This window comes from Eutrigla gurnardus (assembly GCF_963514095.1).
Source record: "Eutrigla gurnardus genome assembly, chromosome: 6".
Classification (NCBI taxonomy): domain Eukaryota; kingdom Metazoa; phylum Chordata; class Actinopteri; order Perciformes; family Triglidae; genus Eutrigla; species Eutrigla gurnardus.
Genome location: NC_139920.1, coordinates 22,965,080 through 22,990,919, shown reverse-complemented (window position 1 = coordinate 22,990,919; position 25,840 = coordinate 22,965,080). Strand labels below are relative to the sequence as shown.

General features: G+C 40.8%; 1 protein-coding gene across 1 annotated transcript in view; it reads right to left on the bottom strand.

Annotated features, from left to right (window-relative positions):
- Positions 1-25,840, bottom strand: part of LOC311015160 (adhesion G protein-coupled receptor D2) — an 86,845-nt gene that overhangs the window by 37,903 nt on the left and 23,102 nt on the right. The window contains exons 21-22 of the mRNA XM_084012267.1: positions 7,549-7,590; positions 2,816-2,869 (exon numbers count right to left, since the gene is read on the bottom strand). Of these exons, the coding sequence (XP_083868393.1) occupies positions 2,816-2,869; positions 7,549-7,590 (96 nt within the window). The remainder of the gene's footprint in view (positions 1-2,815; positions 2,870-7,548; positions 7,591-25,840) is intronic.

Sequence of the window (25,840 nt, the reverse complement as noted above, 5' to 3'; positions counted from 1 at the left end):
ACGTCATTCTGAGTAAAATGCCATTCTAAGTATTTTGTAATTGACAATCCAAATAACATGAAGACATTCCTCAGCTCTTAATGTGGTACCACACAAAAAAACGCCTTGCTTCCTGTATTATGAAAACTTGAATTAAGATGTTTTTATTTTGTATTTTTTTTAAACTAATCCGCTTCCAATTTATTTCTATATTTCAGCGGTGTCAGGGGCACGGAGTACTGGGGAGGGGTGCTTTTTATATGGTTCCTGCAACTGACAGCTATATTTTACAAAGCAATCTGGCTGTGCGTGTGTGTGTGAGTGTGTGTGTGTGTGTGAGTGTGTGTGTGGGGGGGGGGGGGGGTAGGTCAGGGTGGGTCAAGAGATACTTGGTCTCAAACAGGCGGTCTACACTGGCCAAAGTGTGTATAAAGCTCCACCTCCCCCCCGAAGCTGAAAAAGCCGTGTGCGACCCACGCCCATGAGGAGCGCTGCCACGAGGAAGACGGCTAGAGAGGTTGACAGAAGTGCGGAATTTAAGAGGGTAGAGTGTGTGATTAGGTTTCGTGGAATTTATACGAGAGGTCGTCAAGGTCAGAGGTGTGTCATGTCACGGTACCGACAGCAATATATACTTAAATGTGTTCTCGCCGTATTTAAATGATTTTCATGCTGTGCGATAGGTTATATAGAAATCACATTTAATATGATTTCATGTGCACTCATTAGATACAGTAAATTACCTTTAAAAAAGGTGAACTGAGTACGACGGCATATTAGGGCCACTGTAGGAAAAAAAATAATTAAAAATAATAAAAAAACAGAGCCAAGAGAGAGGGGGCAATATTCCGAGAAACAAAGTCGCAAATTTGCAAGATTATAAAGTGGCAACATTTTTTGAAACAAAGTAGAAAAATTAACGAGTTTATAAAGTCATATATTTACGATACAAACAACCGGCATTTATGCTAGCTAACTTGTACGCATTTTAGCCCAACCGCCCGATCAATAAACACCCATTAGATGACAATTTGGCCCCATATAAATAAAACCAACAATAACCATGAACAGCCGTCACCCTAAGGACCTTAACAAGGCGTTGTCACAAGATGTGATATGTTAATAAAAAATAAAACTAAATGCGTACATTCATGGGAAGATAGCTAACATAAATGTCGGTTTATTTATGTATTTTTTTCTACAGTCGCCCTAATACGCCGTCGTACCTGAGCATATTGGCTTCTTGAAACATTGGAGCGATCAAAGAATAAAAAGGGACAATGCAAAGTTTCAAATGATGTGTTTTAATTCAAATAATCAATTTAAATCCTTAAATTGCAGTTGGCGGTGAATTATCCCATTGGGACGAAACCTCCGGTCGTTGCAAATAATACAACATATAAACGCCTCTATCTCTGACAAGTGCCATTCGTCTTCAATGACCCCCATATGCAGTAACACCACCAAAAGCCTCTTTATCCCTCAGCCGGTGAGGCACGATAACCAATCCTATGTTTTACAACAAGGAGGGATATAATATATATATATATATATATATATAGGGGCATGTGCGGTCATCTAGAGCCAAATGTCTCCTATCTAACTAAAGGACAGGTAGATATAGTATTTCAAGTGGGATTTATGGCACAAAATAGCATTAGCTAAAAACCGTCAGGCGGCAGTGATGGCTAAAAAACGCATTCTGGTAGCGGAACCCAGCAAGATTGGAAAATTGCAACAACCAGAGGGGAGAGGAAGCAGTAAAAATGACGGTAGATGGAGGGGGGGCTCACTGATAACATGAGCAGCCAATATATCAGACTGCACCTGGTGGCAAGAGGTCCCCGGCCCCCACCTGCCGCCCCCCCCACCGACCCACCAAACACACATACACACACTTAAATGTATTTATTTATTTATGTCAATTCTTCCCATCCTGACTGTGTCCATCTTTGAGGTGTGTGTATTTTAAAAATCAATCTGCCATCAGAAATTTCATTCCTTCCTCAATGACCTGGAGTGTGTGAGGTTGGGGCATATTGGGGGTGGGGGGGGGGGGGGGGTCTATATGAGAGGGTCAGGGTGCAGTGGGAGGGGCAGGATAAAGTGTTGTTGGCCAAACAGGAGCGGGGTTAATGTGATCAGTCACAAGGGACAAAATGCATTTTGTGTGTGTGTGTGTGTGTGTGTGTGTGTGTGTGTGTGTGTGTGTGTGTGTGTGTGGAATGATGAGAGTAGGTGTTTTTCAAGGTGCTAGGGGTCTATAATTATCCGTATGTATGTATGTGTGTGTGTGTGTGTGTGTGTGTGTGAGAGCCTGTTTGTGTGTGCTCTGGAGACCATTAAGTACTTTTAAAGTGCTTTGTGTAAGCTACAGTATGATCTTCCGAGACACACACACACACACACACCACACACACACACACACACACACACACACACACACACACACGCGCGCGCGCGCGCGCGCAGCAAAAGAACCACCTCGGCCAAACCGCGGCAGCTTCCAACAAGGTATAAATACCGGCTTGACACTTTAATGTCAGGGGACGGCTTGTCCTGGATTAGAAACTTGTAACCCACCACAGAGCTTGACATTGCTGGGATGAAGGTGCTGCAATAGGCAGCGAGAGGAGGGGGGGGGGGGCTATTATGGAGGGTCTATGTTTGATGTATAAGGGCATCTAACATGGACTGTCGACTAGAGAGAGGCTAGCAGATGTACAATGTTGCTCGGTGGCCAAGCTTTTCAATATTTAGTCCGTACCGGTGTGTATCAGAGACACACATACACACACACACACACACTTAAAAAGAAAAATAGAGGATTACATACTGAAAAATGGAGCGCTTTTCTCCTCTCCTTGATCCTGTTGACCGTGCTCCGAACCTGAAAGAAAAAGGAGAGAGAGTGAGAGAGGAAGAGATAAGTGTATCTGACGCAGCGCTCAATGAAACACGCTTACAATGAATCAAAACAAAACAAAAAAATCTCTCACAGCAAACAACGGCAGGAACCCCCGAAGACTAAAAATGCTGAAAGGGGAGAAGAGTGAATGTGAAAGGGGACAATAACAAAATAGGAGTCTTAGTTTGCAGGTACTGACAGCAGTTTGTGTGTGTGTGTGTGTGTGTGTGTGTGTGTGTGTGTGTGTGTGTGTGTGTGTGTGTGTGTGTGTGTGTGTGTGTCTAATGGGACTTGAAAGTGACACATAGAGCTGGCAAACTAAGGAGACGACTTCAAGCTATCATCTGTCAGCATGGAGCACCGGGACCAACAAATGGAGCTATTGGAGGAGAAGGGACCGTCCTAGCAGAACAGATTACTTTTTTACACTCCGGATGAAACAGTGTACTGCACACCTTCATTTAACACACAACACCAGACAGCACACGCGTCCAATTTCAGTATATCATTTGTAATTTAACCCCCCTGACCGTTGGAATTTACCTGCTTATTTACTAAATTCCCTTAAAATTAAAGCTTTGCTGAGTGATTGGTCATAATGTGATTGACTTACATTATATTTAACTAGTGAATTTCAAGTATCATTCGTTCTTTTAAATTGATAAATTGAATCTTCGAATCTAAGTAGTTACTATTGACTAACTATATACCAAGCTCACAATATCTAATAATATCAATAATCTAACAATTTAGTCTGTCTCTTAGTCCCTTGAATGAAACATTAATTAGGAGCTAAAAAATGTTTGTTTTTTTATAAATCACTGTAAAAAAAAATGACCTGAAGGGCCATTTAAAAAGAATAACTAGACATATTGTTGGTGTAAAATAATATTTAATATTAAATTAAAACTAGCTCCTGCATTTACTTTATGAAGGCCAGTGTGGGAACGAAATTATGGGAATAAACAAAACAAAACAAAAAAATACATTTTCACACACAGCTGCACCTGGATGAATAAATGTATTTTCCTGCAAGAAATTTACAATCCTTTCAAAAACTAATACAAGTAATAAATGTGCTGCTTTTTTATTTAAAGTAGAAAATGGGTAAATTAACATTGTAATTATTAAAATTTGCTATTGGAACATCATCTTACATTTTTTTTTACTATGTTCCATTTGCTAGTGTAAACAAGAACAGGATGTCAAAATGAAAAAGCAAAACATACAGAACAGCAGGAATTACTCAGTGTGCTTTCTATTAAGTAGGATGAAGCCTTCTATGAAAAGCTTCTGGCACTTATGAGATGTGTTTGTGTGTGTGTGTGTGTGTGTGTGTGTGTGTGCCCCGTACACATTGTCAGCTCCCTGTAAATTTGTAGCGGATGGGCACTCATCACTACGGCCCGTCCCAGCCCAGCCCACCCTGTTAGTGAATATGCATTATGGCTTATGGCTTCATTAAGTCGCAGCACGTTATAAATTATGACACCACACTGAACAGACACACACACACACAGTCTCACAGACAGCATGTGTATACAGAGGGGTGTTTTGCATACATACCAACGCTGAAGCGTCACATAATGAAGCCTGAGCATTTGTGACGGAGCAAAAAAATCAACACGACTGGCATTCACGTTTCCCCCCCAAAACCCGCCTGTTATTTCTGACAAGCTCCGCAGAAGGCCTTCACCAGGGTGCAGATGTTGGAGAGGACGCCGACTTAACGCTAACATTTAATGGGGGAAAGCGAGTCCTGGGGATTTCACTCGATATCAAAAGCAGCCGGCGTGCTGAGGCAATTACATGACACAACTTAATTAATCATTTGACAATGAGGGGAAGGGCATTGTTTTAGATGATCGTTATGCGTTTAAGGGGTTTTGCGCTACACTCAAGGTTTTTCGCGATGATGCAAAAGCGTGGTTCGCCATGTAAATGGGCCGCTAAGTGATTACCATATGAAAGCAGCCCGCCTCGACAACACCTGCCGACATCCTTGGAGCTGATGGAAATAAAAGGTCATCAAAGCATGGGATTACAAGGTGACCACCAAGGAAAAAGCTAATTGCGATGAATAATGGAGAGCTATTGTCAAGTAATTAGCAATTAAAACGCTGCGTTTTGAGTGTAATAGCAGCAGATGCAGTCTGTCTTCCGCTCCATATTAGTGATTATTTAGCCTGGAAACCAGCCTCATGAATGGAGCGGAGTCTGACTTTGAGGCACTAGTTAATTCCACAGATTGCTTTTGCATATCAAAGTCAAATTTTCTTCACACTTAGATAGTTAAACACTGATTTATTCTACCAGGTTAACAACTAACAGCAACAAAGTTTTCTCTCTACTATATAGAATTATATACAACGGTGTATTGAGGCCACTGTAGAAAGAAAAAAAAGAAAAAAAACTGAGCCGAGAGACATGGGCAATATCCCTGAGGGGAAAAAAAGGTAGCAAATTTGCGAGTTTATAAAGTGGAACATTTTCGAGTTTATAAAGGAGCAAATTAGCGAATTTATAAAGTGACAAATTTGCGAGTTTATAAAGTGGCAAATTTTTGAGTTTATAAAATGGCAAATTTGCGAGTTTATAAAGTGGAACATTTTCGAGTTTATAAAGTAGCAAATTTGCAAATTTATAAAGTGACAAATTTGCGAGTTTATAAAGTGGCACATTTGCGAGTATTGATCCGGTGGTTGGGCTAAGATGCTAGAGGTAGTTTTCACTTGTTGTCATAGCAACTGCAAACATCCGATGAAAGCGGAACCAAGCTACCGAGTTTATAAACTCACAAATTTGCCACTTCATAAAATCGCAAATTAGCAACTTTTTTTCTGGTAATATTGCCCCCATCTCTCGGCCATTCAGTGTTTCTTTTCTATGAAGCAAACATTTCCCTTTAGGTACAGAGAAGTGTGAACCGTGTCATGTGTTAGACCACCAGTTAAAGATACAAAACTAAAAGGTTGGGCAGGTTGAGCGAGAACAAAAGAAGCGGCACGCTAAGGTGGCAAAGTTCAGATGGGAAAAAGAGAAATGTTTGGATATGAATAATAGGCAAAATTACAGATTTTTTTCTTTTAAGAAGTGTGGTCTGTGTCCTTTTCAAAAAACGGAACATGTACATGAGCCGTGTCCAGGGTCAAGGACAACTTGAGTATGATAAAAAAATGAATTCCCAGGCACTAAAAAAGCCACTTAAGCAAGAATGCTGTGTTGATTTATTTTACAGTGCAAAGGGTCAACCCTCTTTTGGCTCTGCATTGTCAGTGCGTTGCCTATGACTCGGGGACGGCTCTTCATGCTCTGGAGGAAGACGCGGATGAAACGAAAAGGAAAGAGAAATGGGAATAAAAAGGAAAAAAGGACAGGAAATGCAAATGTTGCAATTGAAATGTCCTCTTTTATGGTAAGGCAAACAAAAGGGGGGAAAAAAACAGGAAATCGACAGGAGAAAACAGGACGGGGGGGGTAATGTCATACTGACCATTATCTTTGAAGAGAAGGGTAACATACAACTGTTACCGGCTCTTCAAAAAAATAAAAAGCTGCTTGTATACGGTGGCGATGACCTTGTACATTCAGTCAGAGCAACAAGAGGGAAATGAAAAGATGAGGTATGTTTGAATTCATTAGAAGTGAAGACTCGTTCATTCCGCCTGCAGAGGAGACGGTGTGTTTGATTAACTTTAGCAAACTGCATTCACAGAATTTACTATTTTTTTATTTTTACTGTGATATTAATAATCTTAATTTAACATTTTACATGTATTTCCAGAAAACTACATGTCAGAGATTATTGTTGAATCAGGGTTTTTTTTGGTATTTCCACTTCCTCCTTAAAAGTTTCGAATGGTAAAGTGTCTAAAATGAGAAATAGACCACAAGTTTTGGAAGAAAAAAGTGCTGTATTTTAAGGGGGCTCATATACAAATTCACCTATGCACATCTAAAGTTAACCCTATTTACATAGACTAAGAGCCGCTTTGACCAAGAGTGATTTTCGCGACGCGACTCTCATCCATTAAATCGTATCTCCGTCTTTTTCGCCATTCAACCAAACCCTCTACTGCGTATCTAAATGGTAATAAAGCAGCATATCAATACAATAGGTCCCTCCTTTTTTCCGCTGCATATTGTTGGATGCATATTGTTTGTCTTTTTTTTTTTTTTGTCCTACTGCTCGGGGCCCCCGCTGAAGCCCTGGCCGGCGGCTTTTTGTCAGGATGCTAAATGGAGGGCCGTGAGTTTAAAAACTTAAAGAGGCAGTGAAATATTAGCCAATGTGGGTGAGGAATGAGTGGCTGAGAACGGCGGCGTGTCAGTGTTTAATGGTCGGACTCGGATGCATATAAGTTAGTCCAAGCATGAAGGGCAGTGGGATGCTCGTGTGGAAACGACGTCGCCTCCCCTCGTTCCCAATCCCTCCTCCCCATCCGGCGCGCACACACACACACACACACACACACACACACACACACACACACACACACACACACACACACACACACACACACACACACACACACACACACACACACACACACACTCGTACTGTCACACCCCACCCACACAGCTTTTAAGCAAGGAGCCCATCAGAAACTTGTCATTTCTCTCATTCACTCCGACAGCCTTGAGACACAATGCAGACTTACCTCTGTGTTGTACACCCCATATATCAGGAAGATGAACAGGCCCTGCAAACAGACAAAGAAAGAGCAGGAGGGAGAGAGAGAGAGGGAGAGGGGGAGAGAGAGAGAGAGAGAGACAGACAGAGAGGGAGAGAGAGAGAGAGAGGACAAAGTTGTTACAGTTGTTTTCTCTCTTATCCTCTAATAACAAAAAAAACAACAAAGATCGTAGGTAATGAGTGGAGAGACGTGTACGACTTTAGGTTGATTCATACGGTTTTTCGGGCTACGCAGCGCCAAAATAGCAACGAGAGAAGAAGTAGGACTGGAGTCCAAATTGGGCCACCTCCGCTTGTGGCACGAAGCCATGAAAGGCTGAAACCCAAGCTTTAAAGAGATTAAAAAAAATATATATATATATACTTAGTGCAATGTACACATGTTAATGAATTATAAATGAGTCCTTACTGTACTTAAGTAGAATATATATAAATATATGTAGTTTTTATATGAGGAAACAAAGACAGCAACAACACAATCACGTTAAAGGCACACACACACACACACACACACACACACACACACACACACACACACACACACACACACACACACACACACACACACACACACACACACACACACACACACACACACACAGGCACATAAAGAGAGCAACTCAGGCCAGATGAGACTATCAAGGAAAAGCATTGGACAGAAGCGGAGAGAAAGAGAGAGAGAGAGAGACAGAGGGAGCATAATCAAAAAAAAGACACATAAAAGAAGGTATTTCATGTTCACAAAAACTCCGCGGCTAGTACCCATGGCCCAAGAATGCCATGCCCTTGGAGGCATAAAGGCTGCAGTTTTGGTCACAGAAAAACATCTATTTTTCATTCCCATCCATTGTAGCATCCATTGAATGTACAAGCTGTGCATTCGCCTTCGGAAGCCATAATGTAATACCGTCGCCTCAATGGAAACAGTGAGAACGACATTCTCAGAACACTGATTGAACTGTGCCACAAAAGATGTACCGAGAAAATTGAAAAGGCAGGTAAAAATCCTATAAATTTCAAGGCTGAGAGATACAGCAGATTCTTTGACAAGCCAACAGTGCGTCCACAGTGGGTCTAGCTAACACACACACACAGAAAAAAACTTTAAAAAGTACATCTCTCCCCTTTTCACCGCTCAGTGTCTGTGTTGCTTCATCTTTAAACGAAGGTAAGGACACATCCTGAGGACAGGCAGGCACAACCTGGTCAATGCATCAATCAAGTCGGGTTTGGAGCATCCAATTTTTGCCGGAGGGAGATCTCGATGCATCACCATTGACAACATGATTTGGGGGGGGCCCATTCGGAGTGACAGGCCAGCGACGGTGACAACCTCTAGCCCGAGCTTACTGCCCGTCCACCTTCCTATACTGGCTGCTCCCCCGTCCTCCAGGGACTGAATTGCCGTGTCTGTCGGGGCTGTCAGGTGACACCTCAGGACATCCATCCTCTTTAAACCCGCCGGTCTCTGACACGCCGAAGACATCGGGCATAACAAGGGGATCTCAAGCTGAGACCTGCCATTTCATTTTTTTTTCTTATTTTCCAATTTGCGTTGTTCTTTTGGCTACGACCTGATCCAATAGAGAGTGTGATCAATTTAAAAGCAAGATGATGTGTGCTGCTCCACAGCAAAATGTGACAATAAGGTCATAGGGGACCATTGTGGTACGGTCTGACAAAGGCATCCCTAATAAAGGTGATGCCATTATTATAAGAGTGCGAATATTTTAACTTATAAACAAGTTTTAACAATTTAAGACCACTGCAAGGTACAATATGACTTTCTTCTTCTTTTTTTAAATCAACGCAGTTAAAAACCACAAGCTATAATAATAATACATGTTATTTGAATAGCACTTTTAAAGGTTCTCAAAAACACTTGACAGAAATAAATAAAATAAAAACAACACAGTAAAACATCACATTAATAATCACATTAGTATTTGTTAAAAAAACACAAGTAAAGTATTGTATATAGTTTACCATAACACACTCTTTTGTAATCTTTTACACACACACACACACACACACACACACACACAAACAGACAGTGGGTGGTTAATTTGCAACACATACCCTATTGTATTGCATTAGAATTGCAATTTCCAACTCATTGTTGCAATTTGATTATCATGTTTTTGATCATTCCCCTTATTTGTAATTAATCTTTTGTTGTGTAGCGAACAAAGTGGGGAGAACATACAGTGCACATTAGGAAAAATGATCTATTAAAATATAATTGAGTTAAAAATAAGTGGCAGCACAACAATAATGATGGATTGTTTAAAATGTTAATTCATTAATATTCCCACTAAAAACAAACAGAAGCTGGAAAAATGGGGCGCATTATTTAAATGCATGTGTGCTTTTCTAAAACCCAGTCCTGTTTCTTTTGAACTCAGCGGCAAATGCTACAAATTTATGCAAAGAATGAGTGCAGTTGCTTTCAAAGTATTGCTATACTCTACATCAAACAGGGGAGCATAAATTAATTAGCAATCCAGCTAATTAGGGAACAATTGTATGTTTAAAAAGTTAAAGCCAACAAACACTGTGTTTGACCAAAAACATTATTACCCCGGAGACATGTACTACGCCGCGATGCAAGACGTAACATGGCGTTTGTTTAAACGAGAAAGTCAGGGATCGATTTACTTACACAAACTAAGTCAATTCAATTAAACCGGGATAGTGCGAGTCTAACCCTTGTACTCTTTGCAATGTTCACAACCTCATTTTGGAAATTACCATCGCTCTACCTCTGCTGTCCTTGTAACTCACTCTAAAAGCATCAATTGAGTGCATTAAATGTTTAAGGCAATCCTGCTCGTAATAGTAGTAACAAAAGCTTTGTATCAGCGTAAATGTTTCTATTGAGCGTCAATGTATGTGAAAATATAAATTAAATCAAATCAAAAGCTGGAGATTATTGGCAAATACCAAGCTAATTATATCCTGCATGCCTATTTAAAAGTCCAGCTCTTTTATTATTGGTATGAATTCCCATTTTCAGTTAACTGATTTTTGAGACTGGAGACCTTTCACATATTATATTTAGTCATTAAATGTTATGTTCAGTGTTAGCAGACGGATGCTTTCCATAGAATACAAGCCGCTTGATGGTTGTGGCTGTTGGGATCAAGTCTATGACCTTTCATTTATAATTATCTACCAACATAATTTTTTTTTTAAAGGTATATTATAAAGTCATATGCTGTTTGTAAAGACAGCATTCGCTCTTCCTTTCTGGCTCAATGTGCCAACGAGCAAGCAAGAGAGCCTGCTGGAGAGTGAATTAAAAGAGGGACTGGATAAACCTCTATGAAGGTGACAGATTCCTAATAAAAGCAGCTCAAGGCACGCTTTATCCTGCTGTGGCCTGCCTGCTCTCTCTCTGTGTCATTGGGCTTTGGTACGCAGAGGGGGTGTGGAAAAAGCAGTGGTGTTTGACCTGGGAACTCTAGACTAGCATCTGAAATAATCTTAAAAAAAAAACATGGATTCCTTGGCTCCCAAAATCTCCACAATGAAGTACAAACGTAGCACCACTCATGGAGCCACAAACTGCCACATTGATGGGAAATAAGCCTGGTTAAAATAAACCGCAATCATCCTTCAAGTCTATATTGGCAGTCACTGCAATGACTAAACACAATGTAATTATTTCATCACCTCCACTAATCAAAAGAAATTCTAGAGTCAGGCGTGAAGCCAGATTGTGGGGGGGGGGGGGGGGGGGGGGTGCATCCAATAAAACATCTTCAAAGTCAACTCAGTAGTGCAGGATAGTTTACCTTGTTTTTTTTTCAAACAAGAAATGTTAATAAATCCACTTAAAACAAAAACTTTTGTCAGAAATACATTTATTCCCACATAAGGATCTCAAAACAAGTCTATATTTACAATATTTACAGTCCTTCAGTTTGTAGCTCAAAGTTTTCTTTACCTGTCCACTTAGCTGACTTACATTCTGCACAATTTTGTTAGCAGTACGGTTTTCAGGAAGAGGAATCTAGATTATTTGTAATAAGTGGTGGACTTTTAAAACCTAATGTTGTATATTGACTGTAAGGCAAAATAAATTCAGCCTTTGCAAACATACAATGTCAGAAATGGAAGCGTCATTTAGGCAAGTCTATCATGAATTAAGTTGCTCTATAAGCACTAAAACAAAAAACCTTGTTTAAGAAGAATATTTTGACACAAAGTGAACACTTTCATTTCCACCTCAGCATTCCAAGTATTGATATAAGTTTTTCATAAATAGCTGTTTGCCGTTATTGCCAGCCACATGTTCCACACGGTTTCTAAGAGAACTTCAAGCGCTGCCATTGCTCAATGTCAAAAATAATTTCTACTCGTCTAGCCCCTTACATCAAAAAAATAGATATACTTTTCACAATTGACATCTTTCAATTGGGCCGACAGCTTTCTGTGAAGTAGCTGAAGACCACAAGACCTCCACATCCTTTTAGAGAATTCCAGGCCTTGGTGTCACCCAATGCCAAAAATGAAAGCTATTTGAACAAGTTGAAGCCGACGTCAAATACCCCGGTCCTAAATTCAAACACACAGAGACACTTTTCACAAATAGACCTATCTGCATCGCCACTTGGCAAAAAAAAAAAAAGAAGAAAAAGGGGGTTGGAAAAATTCTTCCCTTGCACCTGGTAATCATTACGGAAATGAGAGACAGAAGAGGTTAAAACGCTGTGATGGGGGGGAAGAAAAGAAATTCACACTTCTGGGCTGGGGCTTGCTAATGTCTCTGACCCCTCCACGCATAAACAGTTTAATTAACATGTATACATAACTTTCACTTTAACTGCTCATGGCATGTCAAATCAAAGTGTCTGTCAAAGCTGTGAAACAGGGAGTTGATACTTGCAGGTCCTCGGTTCAAAAAATCCAGCTCTGTGTAACGGCTCCAGCTGGCCAGAGAAGCTGGCAATAAGACGTGAAGACAGACAGACGGGCAGGTAGACGGGCAGCTTGTCACCGTGTCAGAATGATTAGGTAAATACCTCAGGAATAAAAGCTTTGTAACACCCGGGCCAGGCTTTGCTCAACTCAAACATGGAGTCAAGACAAGTTTGATGTGTTTAGTGGAAAAACTAAAATACAAACCAGAAGAACTCAACTCAACTTTTTATTCCGTCAATAGGATTTTAAAAATCCAGGTGATTTTGTTCAAATATCACTGAAGTTGAACGACGCCGTATTAGGGCCATTGTGGGGGGAAAAAACAGAGCCGAGAGAGGTGGGCAATATTCAGATAAAAAAAGTGGCAAATTTGTCAGTTCATAAAGTGGCAAATTTGCGAGTTTTTGAATTTGGGATGCTAACAACCAGCATTTATGCTAGCTAACTTCCCATGAATGTACGACTTCATAAAGTCGCAAATTTGCGACTTTCTTTCTCGGAATATTGCCCCCCTCTCTCTCAGCTCCGTTTTTTTTTTTTTTCTACAGTGGCCCTCATACGCCGTCGTATAAGTTGCAACTGACCGACTATGTAATAAATCTGCAACTTTATCTTTACGTCAATTTATGTCTAATTTGAAGCCCAAAGCCTTAAGTAAGATTGCAAGCAAATACATACCGGAATGAGCTGCAAAAGAAAATGTCTTTATTCAGTTGTCTTCACAATGAGACAGTAGAGTACATAGTCTGTGTACGAGGGTGGGGACGGGGTCAAAGATTTTTTCCTGTTTCCATCCTGTTCATGTACATTATAAGGGGAAAGCAGTCATTCTTTCAGAGGAGCTATTACGACTCTCCCTGTTTCGTTTCCCACATACACATCCAGTCATACGGCCTGTCACTTTGAGGAGGGGACCCCCAAGCCAGCCCGGCCTGCCTCTACAGGGTGTGTGTGTGTGTGTGTGTGTGTGGCTATACAGAGGGAAAAAACCCGAGAGTGCGTACACACATGCATACAAACAGGCACACACTGAGACCAGCGGTAACACCGGTGCTGGTGTATGATGGCTCAGGAGAGGAGGGAGAGTTATTAGCTTAGCCCTGAACCACCTACTTAATATAGGGGCCGGCGGTGATTGCTAACAGAGCCTGGCAGAGGTGACAGCTTTTGGCCCTGCTTGAGGAAATCCAATTGAAAAGCAGCCAAGAGGAACAACAACCCCGAAACAGATGTTGCTCGCTACCACCGCGCAACTTGGGTACACACAACCCCGGCGGCAACAAACCGCGATGGCAAATCTGACACACAAACACACACACAGCGGACACAGAACGGAGCACACACACACACACATATATACTGTAAAATGACCGCATGAAAAAATAAAATGGGTCTGACTTTCAATGTTGACTTAAAAACATACGTATGCTATAATAAAAGATTTTAATAGCACAATACAAAATTAATTAAAATCTTTAAAAGGTGAGAAATTAGAAATTCGGGGCATATCTATCGCCTCCACGCAGAGTTTTTGGGTGGGAACAGGAGGGTGGGCGCGACGTTTCCTAGGTGACGCCTTTGGTCAGGACGTCATTATCAGCTGTAACCGCCATATAAGGGCGGGTCAGACAGTTGGGCGCACGAACATGCACGACAGGCACTTGTGGCCGGCCCGGGTATGTCAACAAAGCACAGAGAAGCTCGGATTACAACACGCATGCACACATACACACACACACACACACACACACACACACACACACACGCACACATGCTGGGTATTTCCCTCCAGTTTGAACTTGATTTAAGGATCCATCAACTATGAATCCAAGGTTAGACATTTTTCACCGCGGAGCACAAAACACTACAGCAAACCAAAAAAAATGGAATCAAGAGGAAACGTAAAATAAAATGTAAAAAAAAATCAGAAAAGAGTTTGTAAGTATGTTAAAAACATCTATATTGAGCGGAGGCCGAAACAAAACCTTTGCCCCCAGAGAATACACCCACACACCCACCCAAACATCCATCCATCCATCCCTCTTCTTTTCCTTTTACATCTCCAGCAGGGCATTTCAATGAAAACATAACACGCAGGCCCTCAAATCATTACAGCCCCTTGCTCCAATATTAATTGAGTTTGGCAAGGCTCACCATGCCTCAGTCATAATAACATTCATTTAGTTTTTTCTATTATCGCTACTGCAAAAGAGCAAGGGAGAGAGAGAGGGGAGAGCGATATAGAGAGAAGGAAAGAGAGAGGGGGGGTGTATGGGCTAAAATCAATTCTGACATATCTTTATTGCCAGTCGATGACAAATGACAGCACATTTGCCATTGCTCTGGCATTGTGTCAGTGTATGTCATATCGATTTTACATCAGACGGACAAATGTTATTGATGAAGCTCCCAAGTAACAGATGAGCACTCCATTTCTACTTGCTTTAACGTTTAAATAAACCAGAATGACGACGGGGGTTGGTTGAGTCACGCAGCGGATCTTTTCGTTTGCTGATACACAATATTTTGCAATTAAATTTCTTTCAAATTCAGAAGGCGTTCACACAAGCCGGGGTCTGTTGGGTAACTATCTACACCCTGAACCTGATCACACTGCACACATGTGGTAATGTAATGGGGGGGGGGGGGGGGGGGGGGGGGCATGAGAAAAGAGAGTGAACTGTAAACAAACTAGCTTTTAAACAAGACAATTTAGGGTTTGCGTGTCTTAGGCGCCAAGCAAAACACGGCCGTGGAAAACCGATACAAACTTTTAACACATGGGTCAAAGCGCGAGCCTTTGAAATGGTGAGGGAAGTGCAGAGAGCTGTTTAATTAAAATACTTAGGTATCCAACGAGCCTCTCCGCGGCGCCCCCCTTGTCAAATTGTATGTGATCCCACTGTCAATCTCCGAGGGGTGTTTTCTAATTGCATAGTTTTCCACTGACTGAAGGGGGAGAGAAATATGTGAGAAACAGCAGCTGGGGACTGGGTTTGGTTTATAGGAACTGTACACATGGATACACATGCTCTGTTGCACTGTGTATGATGCTTGGGTTCCTGACACCAGCACATGTACTGTAGACATCAGAGTTCAGATATATAAATACAAAATAGATCCACGAACACCTTTAGTCCGATAGACACTTACACCATGCTGTTTATGGTCATCATACAGAAGCCTTAAAAGAAACGGGACAACAGGACCATCCGGATCTATTCTAATGCCGATTCACAAATCCTTCTGGGGTTCAGTATGTCGCCTAAAGACACTTCAACATACGGACTTGGACGAGCCAGGGATGGAAACTCTTCTGATTTGTGGGACGACCCGCTCTACCTCCTGAGCCGCAGCGTTTTGGCCGACTTCAGCCATATGAATTCGGTGCCAGAGTATGCGGCCTACGAAAACGCAGGAAGGAGGTGCGGAGGCTGCGGCTGCATTAACCTTGCAAGACAATATGGCCGACAGGGAACCTTCCAGGCACCAGGAGAACCGCCAGCGTGGCTCAGCTTTCCTGGTCAATATGGCACGCAAGTGAGGATTTTATTGCTTCAATTGACGACATTTACTTTTATACCATCTGCATAAATGGATAAATGGTGTTGAATTTTCCTCCTTAACTCCAAACCATGTTGGGAAAGAATTCATTTTTAATCAAATTGGTATAATGACATTATCCCCAATTCTCCCCCGATACCAACTGGTGGAAAAGTCCAGAGGAACACACACACACACACACACACACACACACACTATGAAATATTCCACACGTAAAACTAAGTTACCATTTAAAATGTTTCCGTCCAGCAGATTCCAGATATTAGTCTGATCCCAAAGACCAACTTTGGGGGATTCGACACTTCAGTGAGGAATATTCGACGGTATTCAAAGCTTTGACGCTTTGAAAAAATAAATAAATGACCTGCTGCCACTGCAGAGCATCCCGTTGCACGTCTACACAATAAACCAAAACGGTTAAAAAAAACAAACAGAAACAAATTTGCGCATATGTATTTCCTCATGACAAATGAATACATATACTGTATCCTACGACAACATATACAATCAGAGACCTGGCTTCATTGAGACTGTCTGTCCATTGATCTCTGGGGTGTTCAGTGCCCACACACAACAAACATCGCTACCATCTCAAATAACTAATAATAATAAACATTGATGCATAATGAATAATATGACATTTTTTACATAAAAAAAAAAGCCTGGCAAAGCTTTGACGCACTGGGGTCACCCCAAGTATGTAGTTGCCCCATAATAGGCAACTAAATTAATAATCAGTGTGCACAAATGACATAATGTATGTTAGTTTTCATTGCGTATTTTGCACCGCAGCACACAATGGCGTGCACATCACATCGCATGTGACCAGAAGAGGTTAAACAAGCAGCGCGGAGGCAATATCCGAGGTAGCATTGAAAGTGTATGAGAAAGAGAGAGTGGCGGGGACAAGGACGAATCAAATGAAGGCGATAACACTTATGATGTGCGCTTATTCATTTGGGAGTATAAAGGGATTTCTACAGACGGCTGCTATAGCCTGCTGCTAAAACTCAGGCAGGGAGCTTGTAAACACGCGTGTGCTATACCTTTATGACATATAGTATTGTTGACCGCTTTTTTTTCTCTTCCACACATTTAACGCACAATATCCCCAACGACCCTCACGCAGGCTCCCTCACTGGCGCTAATTGCATTCTTAAGAATGCACCACTCAGTCAGAGGTTCCAGTTTCCAGTGATCTAAAAGGGGATGTGGATAATACATGTACACCCACGCTACCTGTATGCCCACAGAGCTTCAGCTTACAGGTTTTTCTAAGCGTGCATCACCTGTGCAAACAAATATCTGGCCCGATGCTTTTTTTTCTTTTCGCATAAAGAATGTATGCTTCGGTCGGGGAACAATGGGATGTTTACCCTTGGTCCATTCTCTGTGAGTCGGTGTGCCATGTGTCCGGTTATTCATAATGCATACATTCATAGGCATGAAAAAACAAACAAATTTAAAATCACCTGACAGACACACACACACACACACACACACACACACACACACAGCAACGTTTGAACAGAACATCTAAAATAACACCGCTGCTGACAAGACCGTGTTGCAGTGCCCTTGACTAACAATGACAAATTGATGCAATATGCAAAGTCTGAACAAGTTTCTTTTGGGTACAAAACAAGAAGAAAAAGAGAAAAGATTGCTCTGTGTAGCATTATGGGATGCGTTTGCTCGACTGTTTCCTAGGTGAGGGGAGTCGAGCTAAAGCTAATGGCATGTGTCTTGATCAAGAAGTGTGTGTGTGTGTGTGTGTGTGTGTGTGTGTGTGTGTGTGTGTGTGTGTGTGTGTGTGTGTGTGTGTGTGTGTGTGTGTGTGTGTCCATGGAGTTGTGAGGGAGAGAGACAGAGACCGAGAGAGAGAGAGATAGAAAAAGAAAGTATATTTTGCTTATTTAGTGCTGCATCTGAACAGATTTGTTAGGAATGTAAATCATCATTTATTTGATTTGGATATGAAGAAATTATGCACTTTAAACAAATATAAAATATGTTTGAATGTGAGTGGTGACATTATTTAATACTGTCACAAAGTTTTTATTTTATTAAAATGAAAGCAGAAAGCTAAAAAAAAAAAAAAAAAAAAAGGTTCTGTCTGTCCATTTCGGACTTGTAGCTTTAATGAATCAAAATGATTCACTGCAAAAATGCTAAATCTTACAGAGTATGAGTTCCCCCAGCTAATTTCAAAGTCTCTTTTTTATCTTGAAAGGCCTAAATATTGTATTTCAAGAATTATTACCAAGCAAATTTCCACTTTCATTTCCCACTGGCAGAGTTTCTTTACTTATTCAATTCATTCATTTTTTTTTATGATTGTGGCCTTTTTAACAATTTCTTGAACCAAAATTTAAAAAGAGGGTTTCCTAGAATGAAAATTTATTTTAAAAAGCCAGCAAATATTTAAACTAATCCCTTACTGAAACATTGAAAGAAAAATGTAATTTACAGAAATTTAAAAGGAGCATCTGAACTAACCTCGTCTCTACATGGGAGTTTTAGAGTGTAAGATTTGTGTGCTCCTACGTCGGCGTCCGTGCACGCATGCCTGCATAAACCCACTTCTGTGTGTCTCTGGATTCATGTAGTTGTGTATACGCACACACGCACACTCCGGCACGTGCGTGTGCGTAACTGTGATGCAGCACCGCGGCGGTGGCAGGGTGTATCCATCATGATAAACCGGCAGACTCGGCGACTGTCACATGCAATCACACTTCACTACGGTTCGCAGGACTTCAAAGTGAAAATGAATGGTAGTTCATCGACATCAAGACTTCATATATCTTCGTTTCTTTTTTTCTCTCCCTTTTATTTTTTGGAGAAGACTTGTCTCTTTTTATGCCAGCCTCCCTATCGCTGCGAGGATCACTTGTGTTTTTGTCATAGTCTGAAATGCATGGTGGGACACATGGGTTTAAAAAAAAAAAAAAGTAATCCATCCCATCCATCATTTTCTATCGGGGAATTTAAAAATTGGTAACTCTCAGGTTTTCACTTAAGTCTGACTGACTTCTGAGTTATCGTCAAAAGGTTTTTCATGAATTGAGGTTTGCTGTGATACATTTGCCCATTAGGATCACATTTACATATGGGACAGAGACCAGTGTGTGACCACTAGAGGGCACAAAATGAGTCATGATGCTTTAACAAGTTCTTTTGACTCTGTTTTAGCAAAGAATGAAAAAAAAAACATGGCAACATTGGCGTTTGTGAGCATGCTGTGAACGTAAAATCTTTCTAAAAAGATAAAAGGCCTTATTCAACATCGATTAAGACTCACACATTTGACACAATCATATTTTAAATCAAATAAATGCCTCGATGGTAATGCCGATAATTACGGAGAGACCCGCCTTTTTTAAGACTGAAAAGTCTATAATTGAACATGGCAAGTGTTAAATGTGATAATCATCACATTTGTAACCACTAGAAAGTCAAACGAGCCGTAATAATGCCAGAGCTGCTGCTGCTGCTGCGGCTCACTCGCACTGCTGCAAAACTTTCCTTTAATCTAGTAATGACTCTGAAATGACACTGCGCTTTAGAAAGCTGTGGGAGATGAGGCTTCGGGTCTCTCTCTCTCTCCCACTCTCTCCCTCTCTCTCTCTCTCTCTCCACGCCGTTTGATTGGCACATGCTTTCACTTAATGAGGGATAATTACTAAGGAAAACAAGTAGGAGACCACATCTGCTCAGTGTAAAAAAGGAGTCCAGGCCTGGTGCAATCTGTCAGATGGAGGCTTTTCAGGTTGTGTGTGTGTGTGTGTGTGTGTGTGTGTGTGTGTGTGTGTGTGTGTGTGTGTGTGTGTGTGTGTGTGTGTGTGTGTGTGTGTGTGTGTGTGTGTGTGTGTGTGTGTGAATGCTTCACCCACCAACACAAAACCCACCAGGACCCTGTCGCCCACCCTTGTCCCGACAAGAAGCAGATTAATAGGAATCAGCATGTGGCTGTAAACACTCACAGGGCAGAGCGTATATAAATACATATATATATCTATATCTATATATATATATCTTTGTGCGTCGACATGTAAGGGGAAATGACCCCAGGGGTGTATCTATCTGGGACGAGCAGGGGGGACCACAGCAGGAAGGGCAAGAGGCCAGTTGGGATGATCATCAACATCAACATCCCCAATCAGTGTCCTGCTGCCTGAGTCGTTGTTCCCCTCCAGCTCCCGTCGTCACTGTGTTGTTTACTTTCACACGATGCCGTAGCGGTGTATCCGCCCAGACACCCTCCGAACCAATAAATCACCTCCGCGCGGGGTTTGCATTGTGCTAAACGGCCTCTTAACGATCCGTCCATGTTTACAGGTGCGGGTTCCGATTACGGTCTAATGCTAGTGCCGTAAATCAACGGGTTACTCTCAAACATTCATTCTGTCTGACTGGTAAAATGACAATTTGTTGCATTTTCACACCGTCGTTCATTTTTCAAAAGTGGAAAACTATCATATTTAAATAGTGACTATTCTATAGGCGAGGTCCTCAAGCTTAATTCATGCTTGGAGCTCTTGACAGCAGCCTCACAACAAAGGATGATGTTTCACATCTTGGCCCACTTAACCTCTCCAACAATCCACCGTTTCACTCCGAAACGGCTTTGAAGAGATCTGATTAGTCACTTACAGCAATATTTACTCACTTGTTTTGCCTGCTTATTTGACCAAGTATCATCATATTTAACTGAGCATCAAACAGTATACATTTCTGTTTGTCACATAGCAATTATAGCCCCTTTTCTCTTTTTCAGTCAAAAAAATGCATCATTATTGTAGCGAGACAGCTGATCCAACAGGCCAGCTAACCGAGCCGAAAGAAAGTTAATGGGTCCAAATTTTCAAATTGATTAAAAAAATAGTATATTGTCTCAAGTATATTTGTTATAAACCATGTGATATTAATCCATCCATGAACAGGGGTTGATTTTCAGATAGAGATAAATAAATTCAGCTGCTTCTATTTGTCTTCGGTTGCTCGGCCCACGGCAAGGATCTGTTTCCTTAAACTACACGTCTCTCGTTTTATGAATCAGTTAACTCATTTTTAATTTGACCTGATAAAAAGAAATGCATTGTCCAATCTATGGAACTAGAAAGAGCCGAGGCGGCAGCGTTTATCGGCTCCTTAAAAAATACCTTGCATGTAAACTCAAAGTGATATTTGACAGCCTTTTAACCTTTCCGACACCCTCGCCGCCCCTCCTCCACCTCCCTGCCACCCACTCACTAGAAGAACAACAGGGTTTTTTTTCTTTTTGCTTTCTTGCCCCGTGCTGACCCAGTTCCCACTAATTACCCGCAAAGTATACATCAAACGGATCGGCTGCAACGTGGCGGAGTAAAGGGAGGGAAGCCAACCCCCCCCCCCCGTCCCCTAACCTATAGTCACCGACCCGCCATCGCGGATACTGATGTCTGAGTGTGTGCAGCACATGTGAAGTGGTGTCAGCCGATACAAAAGGCAAAGGCGGTGAACTTATAAATAGGACGGTCATTGTTTCGACGTGGGTAATTTGGGGTGTCGGGAGTTGTTCCTGTGTGGGTTTGGACGAAGGGGGAGAAGTGAGGTCATGAAGTCAGCTGATGGGATAACATGCAAACGTCTATACGCAACACAAACATAAAAAAAATATAGAAACACTAAATGCATCAAAGCAAGGATGAAAAAACAAAAGTGCAGAAGAAGAAGAAGAAGGCAAACTCTCTCTCTCTTTCCTTTTCCCTGGCTCTCTCGCTCTTGAACCCACACAGAAGTGCAGACATGCAGGTATGGTCGGGGAAAGGGGGCAAAGGGGATGGTTTGCTTTCTTATGACACAGGCTATTACTAAATTGAGCTGGCAGGTAATTCTAAGGCAAATAAATGCCGGCGGGTTTAACACAAGGAGAGGTCTTAGGGGTGGCAGCGTGAGCAATGACAGGAATTCTCTCGCCTCTTTTGACAGGAAGCCTATTATTCTCACCGCTTTATTTTCCCAGGTCAATTTTTAAAAAACTGATCTCTCCGATAGTATTTCACCCCCCCTCCCCCTCCCCAAAATAAAAAAATAAAAAAGTCTTTCCTCATGGGAATTACGGGGGTCTCCTTGCTCACTTTCTGCTCGTCCGTCTCTTCACTCCCAGACTTAATATTTACAATAGAAGAGAATAAAGATGGATGTTTTAACAGCTTTCTTTCACCGACTCCTTGTTCAGTTAGGGTACTTCAGTGACCATTTTTTACGAGGGCTTTTCCATACAAGAACCTTGATGTTAATATCTTGGATTAAGCCTCAGTCTGTGTGAAATCCTCCCTTTGCGTCGGTGAACGCACGGCATTACAGAATGTGCAACACAGCTCCGATGTGAACCGCTGCTCAAACTTTAAAAAAAAAAAACTGAAGAAGAAGAAATGCAAGAAAAGATGAAAAGAGACAAAAGGGAAAAAGATAAATACAAGTTGAGACAAAACACACTATAAATATACTACTTATAAAAAGCTGTGCTACATCCTCATTATGAGTGCCATCTCAGAGAAGCGTGGTGGGAGTCAGCACTGACCTTGGTATCCCGTTTGAATATTGTTTTAATGCCGCGGTGGGTAATTGAGGATGCAACGCAAAACAGTGGACTCTTTTTCAAAGGGAAAGTTATTTTTCCCAGGCAATGGGAATGCAAACAATCATGTGTGCACTTATTTGTTTGTTTTTCCGACCCCTCCTCATAATTAATCTGAGACACTAATTAAAAATGTGGATTTATAAATAAATCTCCATTATTTTACCTATGACTACATTAGCTTAAAAGTTTTCATCATCCTTGCATTGTTTTTATATATATATATATATATTTATATAATTCCTTATGCAAACACAATCGTTTTGCTGTAAAACATTATTTGCAATTATTTTATGAAATTGTTATTATTATTATTAAATTATTATTTAATAATTATTATTGTTATAATAGTGATTAATTATAACTGGATTTAGTGCTAAAATTAAAAGCTATTCAAAAGACATTATTAGTTATAAAGCATATATATTGTGTGAGAATATTTACCATAAAGTATACATAACATACATTTTTCAGAGTAGTCGACATGAAGTACGATCAGCTCAAATCTGTCTTATGCTTTTGATAAAAAATATCCCTCAAACAAGTGCGTGTATTATCCAGCATGGCTGACTGTCCCAGTACATCCAGTAAAGTCCGCTCCACTGGGAGAGATTGACGTGCGTTTTAAATTGCGGGATGTGAGACACGGCCGACCCTAAATAAGAACGTCGGGGGAGTATGGTTCCTGCGTTCTTTAACAATCCAAAATGAAAAACATTTCCCTCCCTGAGCTGACCGCTGAGAGATTTGCCATGTGTGTGTGTGTGTGTGTGTGTGTGTGTGTGTGTGTGTGTGTGTGTGTGTGTGTGTGTGTGTGTGCATGCTGCACGTGTCATGTGTGTATATGTGCAGCGTGACTGTGGAGGCGGTGGTACGGATAGAAGATGATATTTGGCATTTAAATGAAAAATAACAGTTTCTCCTTGTGTGGACTTCACTCACGATAATCCACCGATCAAATCTAAAGTGTACAAAATCCTAGAGAAATTCTATTCCTTACATGTTTGTCAACATGTTTGGAAAGTTTTTAATCCAAACTAATTTGAATATTTGATTAGCTATCAAGAAACCATCATTAAAATCTGCAACATAAGGTTTTTTTATTATATTCTTTTTGTCCATCGCTCATTTACTAGCAATTGAATAATAATTTTGGGTCAACTTGTTTCATTCTAATACTACTAAAAAATGATTTGAATGTATGTATGTATGTAGCCTCAGTTACAACATGGTATAGCAGGAAAAAAATAAATAGTGAGGCAAAGCAGGAGAAGGGGAAAAAAAAGAGAAAGAAGTGTGTGTTTGAATGGGCCGGTTGTGCAGGTCCAGATGAGTGGACTGCAGATGACTGACTGGAGAAACCGGATCCAAGTTCTCTTGTTTTTGTTTCTTCTGCCAAATGAGAAATTAAAATAACTTGGAACTTCTTGGGTCTGTAGGGGCTTGTGGGTAGTGGTGACAAGTGGTTGCACACACTGTGCACACGCAAACACACTTAGAATACTTATGAGGGCATTACATTAAAATAAATCCAAGCTGGTCTTTCGCTAGATTCGAAGAACAGGATCACATGAAACCATCACCCCACCTTGGAAGCTTTTAGCTTCTGCCAGCAAAGCCTCTTTTCATCCCCTGGTTTATTCTCTGCTATTGCTCTCTTTTTATTTTATTTTTTTGAGTTTATTTCTCACCTGGCCACTTTAACATGGAATGCTCTCTAATTCTATATTGGACAGTATGGAGTTAGAGTTTAAGTAAAGGTTGAAATTATAATTTGTGGGGTGGAATATTTTTGATGCAGCAGCTTTTTAGGAAAGCACGAATCCACCGCCGCTACGAGGCGACGACAACAACAACAGCAAATCGTGTCTGATTAATATGTGACAATGTTAGGCAAAACAGAAACCCCACTATGGATCCACTTACGCGTGATTTATGTCGTTTTCTAGATCGACAGCGAGGATGGAGATGGCTTTACTCTGGCTTTTACAAGAGCCTCAAAAAACTGCAGGTTGACTCAAGGTAATATTAAGGGCACACTTTCTCCCACTTATAGTATATAGGAAAGTTTTCACTCTTGTCTACCACCTGTTAAGGTCTAAATACCTAAATAAGAGCTTCCCCGTCAAAATCATCAGGCCTCATTCACAGATGTTTTGTGATTTTTTTTTTTACTCTCTTGGCAAAAAGTGAGCAACAGAAGACTATCAAGATTGATCTTAAAAAACGGAGACATGTCCATGTGAATTGTAAATCTATCCTTAGCACAAGTATGCAGCCGCAAAATGTAATTTGGGCAGCAATCAGAGGAAACCGTGTGGAAACTAAATATCAGCATCTCTTATGACACTTTCACTTATACTGAATGTTTCTTTCTTCTTAAGATAAGTGATGTAAGATTATTTTTTCATGAGTACAGTTGATGATTTGGTAGTTTGAAACATTTGTCAAATAAGTCGTGCAGACCACCTGTTTAACCTCTGAGAATCGTCTGAGCATGCTCTAATGTCAAATATATTACTGGGCTGGAGATTCTATGACTCTGACAAAACCTTTATACAATTATAGGCAAAAATTATTGTATAAATGAAGAAAAAATACCAGCTCTTTCAGAAATGATCACATTTAGTATATTCACCCAGGATGATTAATAACAAGGATATGTGTGAGGTCCTGCTCATATGGGCAAAGTGCTTATAACAATATTAACATGTTTTAAATGAAGAAAACATTGAAAGAATCTATTAATGTATAAAAAATGATGAACTTAATGTATTTCTAATGTTTTTTCAGCTTCTCCAGCTGTGGCTAGTGATATTAGAGTTGCTTGGCATTATGTTATATTTAATAAAAGGCTAATAAAAGCTTTGAGTATTAACCTAAACTGTGAATAGAACCACTGACTCCACTATAGTGCAAATACAATTTTGTAGTAACTGAGCCACAGGGCCAATAAAAAAAAAGAAAGAAAAAAAATCTCCCCTTCACAAACAATAACTTCTGATGCTGTAAACGTATTGCTTACTCGCACAACAAATCTCCCGTACGGCAAAAATCAATAAGCAGAGCAACACCGTATTGATCATATCTATATCTTGGATACACTCTGTTGTCACGCTCCACTAGCCAAGCGTGTGAGCGT